Source organism: Maylandia zebra, linkage group LG23 (genome assembly GCF_041146795.1).
Source record: "Maylandia zebra isolate NMK-2024a linkage group LG23, Mzebra_GT3a, whole genome shotgun sequence".
Classification (NCBI taxonomy): domain Eukaryota; kingdom Metazoa; phylum Chordata; class Actinopteri; order Cichliformes; family Cichlidae; genus Maylandia; species Maylandia zebra.
This window is the reverse complement of record NC_135188.1, coordinates 9710156-9729165: the sequence shown is the minus strand read 5'-3', so window position 1 is coordinate 9729165 and position 19010 is coordinate 9710156. Positions and strand designations below refer to the sequence as shown.

The window sequence follows — 19010 nt, the reverse complement described above, 5'->3', positions numbered from 1 at the left end:
AGTTAGAGTGACCAAATGCACTTTTTGTAGCAGGCTGTAAATACATTTATTGTTGATGTTAGCTTTAGCAATACTGCTAGGTGTTCAGTGCCCAAACCGCAATCACTGTAGTTTATCATAGAAAATACAGAAAAATAGACTTAAAGAGTGAAAGCTATGCCTAAGGTCACAATGGAATTGGCAGTGTAGGTGATGAAATATCTGCGGGTAAAAAGCAGCAAGCTGCTGGTTCACCACTGACCCCTGTTTGAACAGCTGCCTCAGCTATTGTCCCACAAACAGCAATAATAATGAGCCCAGAGGAATCTCACACACACCCTCACCTCTGATTATACACAGAAAAAAAGAGAAAAGAAAGTAGTTAGAGAAAAAAAAGGTCTCATCTCAGCACAAAGATGTAGTGAAACAGCAGAAAGAGGACCCAAATCCAGGACTCCAGATGAAACCATAATAATAGAAAAATAATGTTTAATTTGGGTTTAAGGTCCAAAACTAAGAGAGAAAACTCTAAAGTAGCAAAAGTCCAAAAAGAAGCACAGACATATTAAACAACGGGACAATAAATAGGAGCTTAGACAAAGACTGAAGGAAGATAAAGGGTATAAATACACAAAGTGACCAAAACACACCTGGGGCCCGTTCTTCGTACGTCGCTTACTACATCCAAGATCAAATGACACATCCAAGATCAAATCATCGCGCTAACCGTGAGCTCGCTAATCCGGTTCCCCGAACACACCTGCTGTTGACGATTACTACAGCTGGACGCAGGAATGTGACATCACTGGGTGTCGTAAAAGGGGCTACGCATCGATAGTAGAAACATTGATCGGCAACCCGCTGATTGGTCGGCGAAAATGTCGAAGGGGCGTGCTCGGTATTTTCCGGCAGCAGAGCAAGAACTCATGAGTGAGGGATTTCAGGAGTTTCAGAGTTTAACGCAAGAGAACACTGCAAAGGCTGCAAAAGCAAGGAGAGAGGGCTGGCAGAAAGTTGCTGACAAATCAAACTCGTAGGTAATTTAATAATAATAATAATAATGGATTGGATTTATATAGCGCTTTCCAAGGCACCCAAAGCGCTTTACGATACCACTATTCATTCACTCCCACATTCACACACTGGTGGAGGCAGCTACGGTTGTAGCCAGGCTGCCATATCGCACCATCGGCCCCTCTGGCCAACACCAGTAGGCGGTAGGGTAGATCTATCATATGACACTATATTGTCCAATATCATATGGCATTATATTATATTATAATATGTTATATTATATCCCCTTTCACATTAGAGCCACAACAGGACCCACAAGAAAATGGGAACAAGTAAAAGTGGAATACAGGAGTATTCTACAGAATGGTAATATTTATCTCTTAGATTGCTTTGCGTCTCTTGGCAAGGTAATACTGGCCTGTAATACTCTGTTAGTTTGTTCATAACAGCAACCAAGAAAAGGGCAGAGGAAAAAAAGACAGGTGGTGGTCCTGCACCCCCTCGTCAACAAGTTGGTTAAGTAAATAATACCCTCACGGGAATATCGATATCTCTCTATGAGCACACTGTCGCGCTGAGGTAAAGGATCCTGTCTGTCCCGCAATATACGCTGAATTCTGAGGACTCTCCTTATCAATCTTGCACCTTCCGCAATGGGTTGGTCGCGTATACGGACAGGACATGGCTGCGACAGGCTTCCCAAATCCACCTTCACTTTTATAGCCGTGGTCTCTCATCTTGATTACACGAAGTAATTTACAATTACTACTCTGAAATATGAATTACATCTGTAATAATCACATACATGTAATAGAATGTTAATAGTTCATTTCCCTTTTTTAGGAAATGACCTGTATGTATCTGTGTGACATCAATAAAAGGATCAAGTGCTGCATTACCTTTAGTTACATTGATAATATTTATTTATGGTGAAACAGTGGAAAAATATCGCTGTTGCTTTCGTATAAATGAAGCGGACATACCTGCGTGGCCGCGATCTAATCCTGTTTACATAAAGTAAACCTGCTCCCGAGCAGGTTTACGCTTACGGCTCTGTTGCTATGACAGCAAGTCCCGGATGAGCTTCGGGGAACCGACTGATCCAGGATCACGCGAAATCGTCAACAATCTAATCCGGCTAACCTACTTAGCGAGGTACGAAGAACGGGCCCCTGAACATAATCAAGTTAATGAGACAGGAAACAAAACTAAAGACAAACCACAAGGGACACATTACTGTGAAATAGATCATGAAGCAATTCATAAATATGGAGGTTGGACACATAGCTACATACACATAACAACAAAATTAAAGAAGAAATCATAAAAAATAAAAGCATGAAAATAGCTGACATGCTGTGTTCAGAAACTCCCAGAACACAAAAACCCTAGGATCATGGCCCAAGGTGGAAAAGTTCATTCTAGGAGTCATCCAAAATCGAGGCTGTATCCCAAAAAACAATCCTTGCAATTACATTTCAGTGATTCCTATTAGGACACGCCCGTGTGTACCTGTTTTTGTGTCAGTTAAACTAAAAATATCTAGTTTAAGCATATTTTTTTGTGGTGCATATCGCTTTAAGCTCAGCGACAATCACAGCATCGGTCATGGATAGCAGAGTACAGCTTTTAATCCCTAAAAAGTGAGAAAATGAGCAGTTAGCTCGCTCCTGATTATAACCTCATTGCCTGAGGTTTTCACCTTTCCTGACTCCCTCCAGGGCTTCTTGGACTCCTGTCAAACTTCATAAACAGAATCCAAAGTTCTTTCCAGAGGTCTCTCCAAACTCCAGCTCATCCATCACCGTGATCTCTATTATGGAGCGAGCTCCCTGCTGTGGTCAAGGACCGTGATAACAAGGCAGCCTAGAAACAGATGTGTTTAAAGGTGAACCAAGTGCGTGCTGATAATGGAAAAGGTGAGCAAACACCTTTATTCATTAGCAAGGTTTTCAAGAGAAGAAAAGAAAAGGCATGGCGATCCCTGATCACAATGAACACTGTGTACTCCTCCTGAACTTATATTACAAACAGTCTCCCTTCTGCTACTCCAGATCTGATTTGTAACGCATACAACATTTAATCACAGAGTAATGACCCTTGAATTGTGTGTCATCTTTGGTTTGGCACAGTGTTGTTTTTCAGGCCAGTACACAGTTGGAAATTCCTGGCTTACCTCCTATATCTCTGCTTAATTTATGGGTATCCTTGGAGAATACAGGACATTTTTCACTCCATGTAATGAAGAAAGACTCGTGCTGACACTTTTCAAAAAGTACCTAGAGAGGTCCACCAGGGATAAAACAACCATTCATACTCACGTTGTGTGACTCTTTTGTCTCCCTTGTGTTTTCACTATCACACTTCCCTCTTGCCACCAGGAGGGAAGTGTTACAGTCCCCCCTCTTTTCTTTGCCTGTTTCTATGTTTGACTGTCTCCAGTGAAGGCTTGTTGGACTCTTCCTGCTGTAGGGAGACACTGGGCAGACAGGCGATTGTTTTACTCGAGGTTACAGGAAGGTCAGATACAAAATCAATGAGGAAACTGCTCTGCTGCTCTAAACTCTATATCAGAAACCCCAAATGGGAGGATCATTAACATGACAGATAGAGGGAAGAGGAGAGACGAGAGGAAGAAGAAGGGGAAAGCAGAGCTGTTACTTGTGTGAAATGTGAAACGCACAGGTGTAATGGAAACACAGTGTTTTCTTAAAGACATTTTTGGTGCTAAGCAGAATTTTATCCTTCTAGATTTATTCCGGGTAACAGATTAAACTTAACTGAAGCCGAAAAACCCTTAAACTTTTACGTGGTAACGTGGTTACCAGTATCTGGAAAAATAAACAGCAGGAGACAAATAATAAAAACATTTTTAATTTGTATTCATGTGGGAATTTTAAAGGAACGGGCTGCAGTTTGTTTTAGAAAATATAAGTGGTTCATGCAGAAAGCACTATACAATGCAATAATGCCTAAAGTGTCTTTGTGCCTCCTAGGAAACCTCGGGGGATTGCTTTAATGTTTCCTTTCCTCTCCTCCTCCTTGGAGCAGAGCGGATATTACAAATTGAAGGCATATATTGAGTTTATAAAATCCCACACTGAGTATGAGCAGTGAGTTGGCTTTCAAGTTGTTTTGTTCAGTGACGCTGAACCGAAATGTTTTCAGTTGGGTACAAAGCGTTGAAATTTGGATGTGGTTTGACTGGCTCCCAAATAATAAGTGCCTATTACCAAAGGTCAAAAATGACATTTAAATCCGCAGTTAATTTATATGCCTTTAAATCAAAAGTTTGACGTTTTTATATGTATATTTAATCTGGTTCTTGCAGAAAGTTACACAGCCAAATGTTTTTGGCATAAACACTAAACTATAATCCATAGTGTGCCAAAAGAATGTAGCCAAAGAGGTTAACCATAGAGGAAGTCGTATCATTTGTTATTTAATTGTATTTTGCACAAATAAAAGGCCAAATAAGCACAACAAAGAGGTTCAGTGACTTATGTTAGCTCCATACCCACCTGTCTTTAAATTAGCTGCTCCCCTAATGACTCGTAAATGTAATTTTTAATACCTTCTAACAGTTCTGGGTCAAGGAATGTTTTTTAAAGGAATCCTGTGTGAAACAGGGCAAAATGTTTTTGTGTGATTTTCAGAAACTGTAGAAAGGAAGACACTGTCACGATACTCTCAGCATCACAAACTAATCTGAAACCGGAACTATTGTGGGATTCTAGCTGAGCTAAAACAGTAGCACCAACCTAATTACAAACAATTAGAAGTGATAATTAGCTATTTAGACATTGTTTATCTGAATTCCAGATAGGGTAGGGGCCACTCTCACTCTCCTTCTGGTTGTTGATCTATGAAAAACTATTTGTTACCACACATTGTGTTGTTCTTGTTTCTGTGTTACAGGAGGGTTTTGCCAGCGTTGGGACTCACCTCTGATTCCCAGTGTGGTCTTCCCTAAATAGCAGCCTCTGTCATAGCTTATTGATTTGTTTGTCATTCACACTGGGGATTGGGGTTCTTGTAAATGAAAGCTCTGTCAACTGCATTACTTTTATATCTATAGTCACTGTCACGGTACTGGGTCTGTGATGTGGTGTTTTGTGTGTGTTTAAGTTATATTCCTTGATTATTGTTATTCATGATTTTGGTTTGCTTTAGTTCTCAGTGATCTTTGTTCTGCCTGCCATTAGCGTTGAGTCTCTGGTCCCACTTCCACTCCATGCGTTTCCCGTGTCTCACGTTTCTTATCACCCTTGTTGCTATGCTCCCTATGTCGTTCCAGTCACTGTGTTAAGTTTGCGTGTCTTGAGTCTGAGTTTCGGTCTGTGTTTCCTGTTTTGTTTTGATAGTCCTTGTCCTGTGTGCAGTGTATCTAGTCTTGCTTCTCTTTGCCTCGTTAGGTCTAATTTGGCCCAGCTGTGTTCCCACCTATTCCCCAGCGTCTCGTTGTCCTGCTGGTGTATTTAAGCCCTGTGTTTTTCTCTGTCAATTGTTGTGTTGTGTCCTCATAATGCTGTGTTTTTCTTGTCTGTGTTCATAGCAAGTTCCTAGTCTCCAGTCCCTGGTTTGTTTTCTACTTGGACTTACTTGTTCCCAGTTTCTAGTTTTGTTTTGTATTTGAAGTTGTTTACAGCCAAAATAAAGCTGCCTCTTTTAGTTTACTCTTTCGATTCACGAGTCCTGCATTTGGGTCCTATCCTGCCTGCCACACAGCAAACCTTGACAGTCACAGGACTCTTTATTAGGTACACTTGGGTAGCACAGCATCCCGTCCCCCATCCCCCTTTAGAAATTATACTATGTATGTAGGAAATTATACTGACTTATTGAGCGAACACTTGAAAGCAAGAGCACTGAAGTTAAAAGCAGAGAGCCTCACTTTTATTCATGTGCATGTCAAGATGCAGTAGACTGGTGTCAGTCTGAAGCTTCCAACGACTGGCAGGTTCAGATTTCCCTAGTAGGTGCTCTGTAGGTCTGCACTGCTTACCTGTATACTGGCTGCATCTCTCTGGTGATCCCTATAACTGCTCCTGGAGGAAACTGGTGAAACTCCTGAAAAAGGTCCCTGATGTTGGTCCTGTACTTCAGAAAGAAAGAGAAAAAGAAAAGGAGAAAAAAAATTACACTATGTATAGCAGCAGTGTTGGTCAAGTTAATTGAAAAAAGTAATCAGTAACTAATTACTGATTACTTTCCCCAAAAAGTAACCCCGTTACGTTGCTGCTTACTTATTTTTAAAAGTAATTAGTTACTTAGTTACTTTTTAAAAACATGATTTACAACCTGAATAGGTGATAAAGCGATAGATCTTTCAGCCCAATTCCACGTTTTCTGTCTAATCCATCATATAAAATGTAATCAAATGAAAAAGTATCTTTTTAAAACGTGTTTTATTAGTTTTAATCTTTAAACTTTATGCATCAAGAAAAAATTTAATTATATGCAACATTCTCTGACTGGAGGAAATTTGTTTAACATTTAAACCTATTTTCTGCACATTCCAGCACATAAAATAAAATAGTTTTTTGTATTTACACTCACTCTTTCAAATAGATGCAAGTAAAACACAGCAGAAAATAAAATCTAAGACTCAGCGGTCCCGTTGCTCTGTTTTCACCTGTTTAGCAGGAGTGGGACAGGCGGAGGTTTGCCCTGGTGCAGGTGTGTCGCAGCCGCCGTTGTGTCAGTGGGTGGAAGGATACGGCAGTTTCTCTGTGAATTTCACATTCCCGTGGCAGCGTACTTGGTGCATGCGCAGAAGTTTAGGGGTTTTTTTTCCGCTGTAAAAAGAAGTTTTCTTCCCAGGCAGTGAACAGCGGAAGCTAATGTTTTTGTCACTTTTTACGGAATCAAACTCAAAGTAAGGTCAGTACTTCCAGCTTTAAACGCTGCACGCTAATACTCTCTCCCGCACACGTTATATTATCCATGCTAATCTGCACACAGCTGTTGCCGCAAACCTTGCACTGGCTTATGTTATTGTCATGAGACACTGGCAAAAAAATCACGGTTTTAGTAACGCAGCGTTCTCACGGGAAAGTAACAGTAATCTAATTACCTTTTTTGCAATAGTAATCCCTCACTTTATTCGTTACTTGAAAAAAGTAATCGGATTAAGGTAACGCGTTACTGCCCATCTCTGTATAGCAGTGTTTCCCAACCACTGTGCCGCAGCACATACCTGTGCCGTGAGAAATGATCAGGTGTGACCTGTGTCCTGGAGAAAATTCAGATCCAGATGAAGGCCCTAGCATTAGTAGTGGTCAGAAGAAAGCAAAAAAGGTATACTGGTGGACAAACAGAGCCAATTCCACTATGCCTGGTGGTGGGGAAATTGGCATTTGGCATTTTTGTTTGGTGGTGTGAAATATGTGCCGGAAACGATGTGTATATGGTGTATTTTCTGAGCTTTTAAATGAAAAGCTAATTGTTGTCATCATATCTGCTGCTTTAAGAGTTGTTGCTTCAGTGAATACAGTTCATCTTCACCTAGTTTTATGAATACAGAGCTATAAATACATGCATCAGCATGACCCCAGCTAAAGGTTTGCCCCTCCCTTCCTATTTTCTGAGACTTTTATTGTCCTTATAGTTGTAGTGAAGGTGAGTTTGACCCATCAGGCAAAAAATAAAGAGAAGGATGTGAGCTGACAAGCATTTATTGCATGAACCCCAGTCATAAATGTCAGTTATCATCAGAGGATTTCTACAGTGAGCTACTAGCCCTGCCTGTGAATCTGTATTTTATCACATTATGAAGGATGTGCTTATAAAAAAAGAAGAAAAAATGAAAAGAAAAAAAAAAACTAGCTGTAATTGACAAGTGAAATACAGAGTGAACCTGTAGTAGCTGAAGATTTAAACAAGGTCGTATTATAATGATATGACAGGAGTTCAACTCTAAGCTACTGCACCCTTTCACTGTGGCTGTAATAGAAAGTTGGAAAGTGTGACTTTAGTTCTTAAACTCTGAGCATTAATGTGAACCAGGAGAATTGTTGGGGCACAGTTTTCAGACTTTAAAAAGTTATGAAATGCTCTTAAGAGTGAAGAAAAGTTTTTTTGTTTTGTTTTTTGTTTTTGTTTTTCTCTTTAAACCTCTCATGGTGTCTGGGAATAAAATTATAATACCAGATCTAACATAGTACATGGATGTTATAATGCAACATATCTAAACTACAGTACATTTGCACATTTTGCATCTAGCACATGTCTTTGTCATGTCTCGTCTATAATATCCTGACAATAACTTAAACCTGGTATTCAATACCACTGCACAATCCACTTTGTATTGTCTCTGTCCTGTCTTTGTTTATCGCACAGTTAGTATTGTATAGTTATCATTATAGTATTGTATAGTTAGTAATTAGTACCTGTTTTTCCTTTAATTTTACAGACATTTAGCACATTATTTATTTCTAGTTTTATATCTCTTGGAGATATATCTTTTGTATACTTGTAAATGCACCATTTGGGGCTTGGGGTGAAACAGAATTTCGGCACACTGTATACTGTTGTACTGACAATAAAGCTATTGAATCTTGAACTGAAACTGCATTGTTAATCAGACAAAATATGTAGGTACTGTAGGTATTAGCATTTTCTGTACCTTTAAACCTTATCTCATCACCCTTCACTGGATATAATAAGTGGAGTTGCTGTGTTTCTGTTAAGATCTCTGGTGGTCAAAAAAAAAACCAGCTTTGTGAACTAAATACATAATAATCACTCAGTTTTAGTTTCTCTGGAGTTTTGATCGGGCACTTTGGCTTTAGTATAGGGTTAACCTACTTAAAGTTGCTACATATCTGCAAGCTGCTTTGCAACCCAAACACATCCATCCTTCTACTAGGAAGTTCTGAAAAGAAAATTAAAACATAGCCGTAAAATATACGTTATTGCAGACAGAAGTAACATTTTCTTTTAATTATAGTGCTCCTAACTGAAATATGTATGAATGCATATATATATATATATATATATATATATATATATATATATATATATTTTATAGCTGTAACAAACTTTTTTGCTTTGAAATTTTGCAGTCGCATCGTGAAGCAAATATGTTGGGAATAAAGCCATCCCAAGTGTTTGAAGTTTCTTTGTGGGAATCCAGACAGCGTGCAGACGATTCGTTGAATTTATCCTGTGGTGCTGAGACTGCTCTCGAAAAAACATCAATTACAGTTGATTTGTTCTGGTGGCATTTCAGGGGTTTGGCTGAACCAGAAAAGCAAAGGCTGTGTGATACGTGTTTAGTGAATTCAGACTCAGTCCAATCTCAGCTGATTCTTCCCTATTGAATAAGCACACGTTGGAGACAAGAAGATTGATGGTTCTCCCACTGAACTCTGGGATAGCCCTGTCCTTAGCTGGGCAAGAATTCGGGGTTTGTGGGTAATAGGGGGAAACCACTTCCCTTGCTTGTTAAACAAGACCATTAAAAGACATTATGAGCCGACCTCTGGAAAATGTTTTGCATGCCATTGCTTCCATTTGTTGTTTATGGTTCTCTAGTTTTTGGGGTTTTTTTCTGATGATCCTCAAATATAATAATTATTTTCTGTGTTTAGAACTTTAAACGAGACACAGTAGAGGGGATATACAAAATAAGATGAAATATCATTTTGTTTTGATAATGCACATAACCTAAAATCTGAACCATCCAGACTCACACACAAATATACTCACATTCTCCAGGTTGCACTTGTGCTATTAAGGTTCAAGTGTTGAGGAGGGCTTTGGTGAAGTCCTCCAGATTCAATAGCATACTGTATTTGTTTTGTTTATGTAATAATTCCTTAGTTACCAAGAGTAAATACCGGTACGGTGAACATGTTCAAACATGTCAAGAATGCTGTTTCTTTGGGGGTTTTTTTTATTATATATATAAAAAAAAGAAATCTCAAAACTATAATGAAAGATCTCCATCAACAGAAGCATGTTGTTGTTGGTTTTTTTTGTTGTTTTTTTTTTTTTAACTTTAATTTCTGGAACCCTAATTACGACCTAATTACACACTAATCAATCAAGTGTAAGTGATTCTTAGCTCTAGTTTTGCTGTATGGTTTGAAAATGATGAACTAGCATCTTCTAAAACACTTGAGTTATGACAAGGCTTAGCTCCAAAGATAAACATCTGGTGCAACTGACTGGAACAGAATAGTGGAAAAGATTCATGTGCAGCCACTGCTGTGACATTTTACATTGTTTCTGTGTATTTCTGTGAATGGAAAGGACTGATACGAATCCAGTTCTGCTCTCCAGTTACTTTACTGGGGACAACAGTAGCCTAGATAGCCAAAACAATGGATTGTGCACAATTTAGTGACTGCAAATTCATATGGCTGTGGATTTACCTGCATATTAATTCAGAACATAAACTTTATGCTAGATTTTACTCGTGATTGTCAGTTTACGTTGGAAGTCTTTCTTCACTGTTGTTATTTCTTCCTGTCCATGAAAAAAGTCTTTCACAACAGATTTTCACTGACACACTGTGGTCTGTGAACTTGGCTGTGTAGCAGGGCTTGAATTCCTGTACGACCTCTGCTTGGGCTTTGCCCGACGCAGTGGAGCCCAAGAACCAAGTTCAAGCTGCAGGTTTGGCACTCGTTTGGAAAAAAGGGGGTTAATGTGATTAAATTCATGTCTGAATAGAGACTTCCCAGTTAGACCTCTGAAGGAGGAGGATTAGATTTGTCATATGCGCAGAGGAGCCTTGACTGTGGTTGTGCACACTTCACTGCTCGGGAGGAATCCGTGAAGCGAGTGTCCGTGCTGTTTGGGATGTTCGTTGGACAAAGTAATATGAGGGCAGTGTCAGCTGGAGAGGTACTGGGCTCAGTTCCCAGAAGTAACACACTTGTGCACATGGATTTTAGAAGAATGCTTGTGTAAGTGTATGAAGGCTCAAAACACAGAGGATGTAATATAATCTGTGTTGTGTAGTTAGATTCCAGTGTGTGAGGGTCATTAAGTACGCATGTTAACATGACAGTAGTATTGCTTTCTCTCTCCCTCTCTCTTCCAATATAACATGATTCCAGTGGCAGTGGATGTCCCTCTTATTAGGTCAGATGAAAGTGGAAAATTAGCACAATTCCCCCAGGCTGGGATTTATCCCACATCTCTTCCAATTAGCTTCCTGAGCTTCTGGAGATAATTGCAGTGTACAGTGCAGAGACAGCAGCTCACACAACTTTGCTGCTGCTGCATTCCCATCTATATTCTACTGTCACTTATGCACTTCCAGATAGAAAGACTGAAAAAAGAAACTTGGGGAACTGAGAGAGTAACTATAGGATCAACATCCCATCTCTAATCCAGCTTGTAGGCGGCCCCATCCCTTGAGCCTGTTTCTGTTAAGTACTTACATACGCTACCAAGAGTTTGGAGTTGGGAGAAGTTTCGCATGTGTTGTCATTTATAGCGCTATCATCTTTAATAACGGGGAGGGATTAGCGCCATTGCCTTTTGATCCTATAATCCGCACTGCTCAAAATCCCAAACTTTATCGGCTTGCCTCACTGCTGGACCCGCTGATCTGCCGGGAAAGACAGAAATTGACCTCAAATGAGGCGCTGTCCTGTGAAATTTCCGACAGGTGACAGCAGTAATTCACGGTGGCGAGGAGAACCGTTGGCCTAATGTGGCCATGCTAGATGAGCCTTTTGGCTCGTATGAGACTGTTGTCAAGGGAGATTAAAGAACTTCATAAATATGCCTTTCCATTTTGCTGTGCTGTATATCATGAGGCTGCATTAATCAGTGCTGCCCATCCATAGCACAGTAATTGCATCTGAAAATGAAAGCTGAGCAACTTCCATCTTCCTACCTGTACCATTCGTTGCCTCACCAATTTTTCTTATCTGATTTCTGTCAAATATGGAAACAACCATATGTCTTCCTTCCAGCACAGATATTTTTAGAAATGTTACATTAAAAATCTATACAGCAGAAGAGTTGGCAGAAAGAATAATTAATTCAGGAAGTCAGCATACCCACAGTCAGGACCACTGTTACGACTGGCTTCCGTTGCTCTCTTTATTAACATGACATGGACTTTCTCCCATCGGGTCCTCAGGATTGATGTTCCACTTTCATTTATGGCCCTCCCTTCTCCACCACCAAGCTTCAGATTGAGAATGGGCTGGTTTCATCGTTTAAGAGCAGTGGCTCGTGACTGCACACTGGAACTAATTAACAGGCTAGGCCTCCATTTATGTTAAGCAACGTTTTCAGAGCGGAGAACGACAGGAACTTAATTACATGGTGCTGGAGACGAGAATAGCCGCTAAAGGTTTCAATGGCAAAAGTGTGTGGCGTTGTAGGGGCTTGTGGCTCACGCTTGCATGCGCCGTCACTGAGGGGATATTAAAGTCGGGTGTCACATTGTTTCTCTAGAAGATTTGTGAGTTGCTTTGTTTTTTTGTTTTTTTTTTGTCTTTTTTTGCTTGTTTTCTATTCTTCTCTCAACAGGTGATCCAGGAGATTTTTATTTTTTTTTCTCCCCCCCTTTCTCACTGTCCCTCTCCCCTTCTGTTTTTCCTTTCCTTCCTCTTTCTTTCTCCCTTTCCTATCTCTCACTCATGTCTGTCCCGTCTGTAACATCTGAAAATAAAATATAATAAATAATAAAAACAAAGATCGACCAAATCGACCAATACGGCAATGCCACGATGATCCATTTGGCAAAGTAAATCCATTGGGTATCCTTGTTGGTCTTCAGACAACAATTCTGATGGCTAAAGAACCAAATGGGACAGGCGGCAAAAAAAAAAAAAAGAAGATTTGTGAGTATCGTATTTCTGCCGGGACATGGATCAGATGAAGCGCATACAGTAGATTTATTCAGCGCTTTTTCTTTTTCAAACTGCATCACTAATGAGCTTCCCCACTGCAGGGGTGCTTACACTTGGCTTAGAAATAACTTAAGGTTAGAATTAGGAGGTCTATTCTTCAGTACAGAAACTGACTTTGTGTGCTGACTGTTTACTGGTTGTATTAATGTGTATTCAATGCTCTGTGTCCATGCTGCATTGATACAAACAAATGTCCCATCCTAGTTCAGCTAATTCAGTACAGCTACCCGTCGCAATAATGCTGTTAATTTTGCTGATCATATTACTAGATTTGTTGAGGACAGCTTTTCCTTCCATCAGTATTGGGTAGTGTTGTATTGCAGCCTTTTTGCCCAGTCACATCAAAGGCAAGGGCACTTTTAACTGCTGCATGTTAAAGAGGATGTAATATAATCTACACACACACAAACTATTATTTTTGACAGTTGATTTGTAGGATCTAGACCTAACATGGCAAAATATGTTTTTTCCAAGAGGTGTAAGACTACATTGTGCACAAATGAATCCTTACTTCCAAATTTACTTTCATGGCCTGATCAGACACATCACATCAAACACTGCTGAAAGTTGAAGTTGGTCAATCCTCTCTCCAAAGCAGGGGTGGGCAACTCCAGGCCTAGAGGGCCGTTGTCCTGCAGGTTTTAGATGTGTCATTGATCCAACACAGCTGATTCAAGTGGCTAAAATACCTCCTCATCATGTATTGTAGTTCTCCAGAGGCCTGGTAATTAACTAATCATTTGATTCAGGTGTGCTGACCCAGGGTGATATCTAAAACCGGCAGGACACTGGCACTCAAGACCTGAAGTTGCCCACCCCTGCTCCAAAGGAACGTTTGTTTCAAGTGCCTCTTTAGCTAGCCATGGCAGGGCTTGCAAAATTTCAAAATCCCTGGTAGCCCTTCGGGCAGGCACTGTTCAGTTTTTGGTAGCCCAAAATAAATTGAAGTAGCCTGAATAAAAAAAATAAATAAAAAAAAGAGGACAATTTTTTTGATTGATGTTTTGTTTCCTTTACAATATTATACATTAATCTAAAAATATTTAAAACACAAATTACAACAACAAATTACAATCATCAACTCAAATATTTGGTTCTAATTGAACAGAAACAGACATTATGTTATTTAGCTCGTCATATTCCAGCCACATAAATTCTTTTGTCCATGAAACCATAAAGCTGCGCTTTCCTTTTGCCTCATAGTCTGATTTGTAATAACTTTTCCGTTTTGTGGTAGGCTTTTCTTTGCTGTCCCTTCTTCACCCTGACCTGTCTTGTTTGGCTCTGCAGAACTAAAATACCTGCGTAAATCCATCTGCTTTTACACACATACTTACATAACGATCAGCAATTCTCTGCGCAATCAACCTCTATCACATGTTTAAGCTTGCTGCAGGAGATTTCACTTGTCATGTTTGATAGTAAGCTAACGATTGATAAGACGATGTCAGAGGAATTGGTGCGCAATTAATCTGTGACTCACCAATCAGTGCTGCCGCTCTCTATACACACTTCGCGCGATCGCAGAGTGAAAGTGAAAGCAAAAAACAAGCGCAAATTCAAACGCGATTTCAATGTGTCACATATTGACAGTGGCTCATCGATGCCGATGACATAATTACTCAGCTACATTTGCGAAAGAATGCAAAAGCAGTGACATATCGTTCCTTCCTATGATAGCCCAACGGGCAGGGCTGAAATGGATTTTGGTAGCCCGACTGGAAAAATCGCTAGCCCCAGGATGTCCGGCTAGCGAGTTTGCGAGCCCTGCATGGGCTAATGTTCAGCTAGCTGTTGGTCGCAGTGTTGGGGAGTAACGGAATACATGTACCGCCGTTACGTATTTAAAATACAAAATATGAGTAACTGTATTCCATTACAGTTACCATTTTAAAAGGTGGTATTTAGAATATAGTTACTTTGTTGAAATAAATGGATTACACGGCGGTATTTTCCTGTTTCATATTGTCGCGGGTCAGGACCATTGACTGTTTTCTACAGTCAATGGTCAGGACTGTTTGAGTTTTCTTTGACAGCTATGTTCCAGGCGGCAGCGTTACGGTTGCCATGGTTACAGTGTGACGCTCTCTGCGACTGTGTGTTTCCTGGGTGAGAGAGCGCCTTTTTGTTGTTGTTGTTGTGCTAAGCTACAGAATGCTACAGGCATAGCCCTAAAGAATGTAGCATCATGGGCAGTGTAGTCCATGCTGCAGGGAGAATGGACCGCCATACCCGTTATGTGTCTTTGAGCGCGAGGAGGGAGAAAAAGGAAGTAGAAAAGTACGAGCAGTCATCGAGCAGAAACGGGAGCTGGAAGCATGTAAATATAATAATAACCACTGCAGCCAAGAAGAGTGCCTGACGAACCCAGTTGTAAGTAAGCTATTAAGACTCAATTGTACACTGTGTTCGTGTTTTCCTCCGAAACAATAAGTTCCATTGGAGCAGCCTTTCAACGCCTCTCTCTGGCTAGCAAAGTTGACCGAGACAACAAAGTAAAGCTAGTTTCCAGCTACGAGCCCGACAGGGAACCCGACGTATTAGCCAGAGGTCCCTTTACTATGGTTCGGAGCCGCGGACCTTCAGTAATAGTAATAAATCACACAGCAATAGTACATTCATGCAGTTGTAAAAAGCATGATACTATGTTAAGTAATCCAAAGTATTCAGAATACGTTACTCTCATTGAGTAACGTAACGGAATACGTTACAAAATACATTTTGGGGCATGTATTCTGTAATCTGTAGTGGAATACATTTTAAAAGTAACCTTCCCAACACTGGTTGGTCGGTAGCGTTAACATAAACCGTTTCATTAACACTGGTGTATACGCTGTTTTTAGGAGTCTTTCCTTTGGGTTATTAAAGTTTAAAGAGGGTTTTAAAGCAATACCTTCATAATTCATGACGATAATGTCTGTAGTAAACACCTGATTAATAAATTAGGTAAACCATTAGTGAATTTCTTGTAGTGGACCCCTCCCATAGCCACTGATATCAGTAGTTCTGATTGAGGACTAGCACTTTTTTTAGTACTTGTCTTTTATTCAGTCACTGGTCTCCTATATTAGGTTTTAGTACACTACACAGAATACTGCCTATTCTTCTACATCTATCCTCTGTTAGTAAATATGTAATGGGTATTTGCTGACCTATGTCTTAAGTTGCCTGACACTGTGATGTGGTAATGTTGTGTGAGAGTGTTTGGTCCACCATGTGTGCAACAGGACCCCCACCCAGCCTCTACCTCTTGGGTTATAAGGAATGTCTGCTAACCTAAAGACGGGCATGGAAAGGTTGACAGGAAGTGAGGATGGGGTTAGTTTGGGGAGCCTTCCAGAAAATGTAGCAGCCATAAAACAACACAGGCTTTTGAAATATTTAACTGATAGATTTATAAAGTTCAGGCTGAGGAAAAGTAAACTTGGTTTATTTGAAATGTTTTTTCATCTGTAATGACAAGAACCTCTCTCCATAAGATCCCCTCTCCTGTTGGACTCATGAAAAATAACCGTAAGACTGTTCCCACCACAAACACATGACCCTATACTGTGTTCTCTGGATCTGTTCCATTTTTGCACTGATCATCACCTGCATTTATGTATATAAGATAAGATAAAACTTTATTAATCCCTCGGGTGGGTTCCTCTGGGAAATTCGGTATATATCTATATGTTTAGCACTTTTAATTTTAATTTTGAGCTTGTAAAGGAGGAAACTATTAACAGAGGTTCATGTGATGAACTGTGAGGATGGCTTAAAGCCCTTTCTGGCTTTTATCGTTTTACACTTGAGCCACAATCATTTACCTAAAGCCTTACATTAAAATGCATGACACTCTCTGCACCTTTAGTTCTGTGTGTTACTGCTGTTGAAGTAAAATCTGCAACTGTTCTCATAAATTCACAGTAACAGTGATTTATAAGAGTTTCCACATTTTCTGTCGAACACTTACAGTAAAAAGTGGTTTCAGTGAGACCAGCAATTATAAGTGATTTATAATACAAAAAGATATCAAATGTTTTAGATAAATATTTTCTATCCTTTCCTCTAATGTAAGGAAAGTTGGTCTCACTTTTAACATGAGACTACGATACTCAGAACACACCAGACTCTCGGAGTGAATGCTGACAGTTTAATCTACTTATGGAAACATTTTTGTAACTTTAATCCAGTGAAACCAATGAAAACCATATACTCACATATGCTTTATTTTGAAGATGTTTACATGGGTGATATACTATGTATAGTAAAGCAGTGTGCCATTACCGGGGTTTATGTTTGGCAGTAAAACCTAGACCTGTTCTGGGGCGAATATGGAATCGGTTTATGTGGAGGAATGTGGAAAACTCCAGTTGGTCACATGGTCTTGTTAGTCAGACACGTTTAAACAGTTTGTTATTTATGATGTTGGATTCCAGAGTTTTAGCACTCGCCATCCTCACCTGCTGTCTGGGTTCAACAGGAACCCTCAGACCATACCGGCTTTCCTCCAGCCATGTGTAATGGCAGGAGGAAAGAAGGATCATACGAGTTTCATATGAATCCACTATGTAGGCGCTGAGCTGAGGCCTGTAAATACTGAGAAACTGAGAGAAAAGAGCACTGTGCTATGGCTCTGGAAGATTGGTCTGCCTTTATTCCTGCTTGTTTTCCAACTAAGTGGCTGCTTTTATAGCCGCATATAGAATAAACACCGCACCATCACTGAATTACTGCATTTGCTGTAGTCAGGTGACCTGGACATTCAGGCGTTGATAGTCATTGTCTGTGGTCTACATGCTCTCTGGTTGGTTAACGTCCTTATCTATTATCGGACACCCTTTTACCTTACCACTGCATCACCATCACGAAACAGTGAGCTGCTTTGTCTAGCATTATGTGATCCATGTCCACTTACAGCTGTCAACAGAAAACCGCATGGAATTCCCCCGTGCTTTGCTAAATGTCACATGTGAAAAAAGGAAAAAAGCTCAGAGGCATGACTTTTTCCTCTCCTGCAATGCTACTGTGTGAGCTGGTTGTTGTGTCATTATAGTTGTGGCTCTCTGGTCCACAGCGCACAGGATGTGATTTGTATTTTTGTCAACCAGTGATCAGCAACCAGCCTAATTACATACTAATCAATCAAATGTAATGAGTCTGAGCCTGGCCGGGTGTGGCCCCGCTCCACCCCTAATCCACTGCATCTGTCTCGGGGTAATTCCACAACCACACTTGTTTAACTTCACATGCTACTTTTTTTCCATACATTTCTAGGACACAGGTCCTTAGCTTTGGCTGCAAGAAAAGTCTGGGTTTTACCCAGTGTTACACAAATACTGACAAATATGTAATATATGACAAATATTTAAGATTATATTAGCCATGTGACACAAAGCAAACAGAAAAAAGCAATTTTTTTTTAAGTTTTATGAAGTAAGGCTGTGCTTTTGGCTCCGTAATTTTCACTTCTGATTAAATGGAGTCTTTCATTTTTTTGTCTAGTTGGTGGTAAACTTTTTAGCTTCAATCTGGATCTATAAGAGAAACCTAACAGGTTTTATAGCCAAATAAAGATGGTAGCCTGTTAAACTAAGACTACATATCAGAACTGCTATGAGCAGGACTGATATGTTGCTGCCTACTGCTTTACTGAGCTCTCAAACTTCCTCCTAAATTTTTGTTCAGTGTTGTAAACATGTTGTTTTCCTGCCAGTCTGCAGCAGTCATATGTAAGTAAAATGTATTTATCTAGCACCTTTCTCAATAAGGATCACAAAGTAGCTTGTAATTTGCTATCCATTAACCAGTGTGAAGTGTTGTCAGCTGGAGGAGGCAAAGCTGACACTTTTGATATCAATACTGTGCAAATAGGCAATCCAGTAGAAATCTTTAGCATTGATTATGTATGTGACAGTTTTTTGAGGGCCTAATCGAAGATCCATTGACTTGAATTAGCTGGTTTTCCAGGTGATGTACCTGACTAGTGAACGGTAAATCACATTCTGTGAAAGGTGTTGGTCAGTTAATAAAGTTGTTCCTCTTTACCTTTAAGTGTTGCTGGAGTTCCTACGTTGTCAGTTTCTCATCCTCTCCATGCACCTTGGAAGAAGGTCGAGTTGTGCCAGAAATTTTTCTTGCAACATTTAT

General features: G+C 40.0%; 1 protein-coding gene across 1 annotated transcript in view; it reads left to right on the top strand.

Moving 5' to 3' along the window:
- Positions 1-11722, top strand: part of LOC143414974 (uncharacterized) — a 34000-nt gene extending 22278 nt beyond the window's left edge. Inside the window, exon 5 of the mRNA XM_076880108.1 lies at positions 11621-11722. Coding sequence (XP_076736223.1) covers positions 11621-11722 — 102 coding nt within the window. The remainder of the gene's footprint in view (positions 1-11620) is intronic.
- The last annotated feature ends 7288 nt before the right edge of the window (positions 11723-19010 follow it).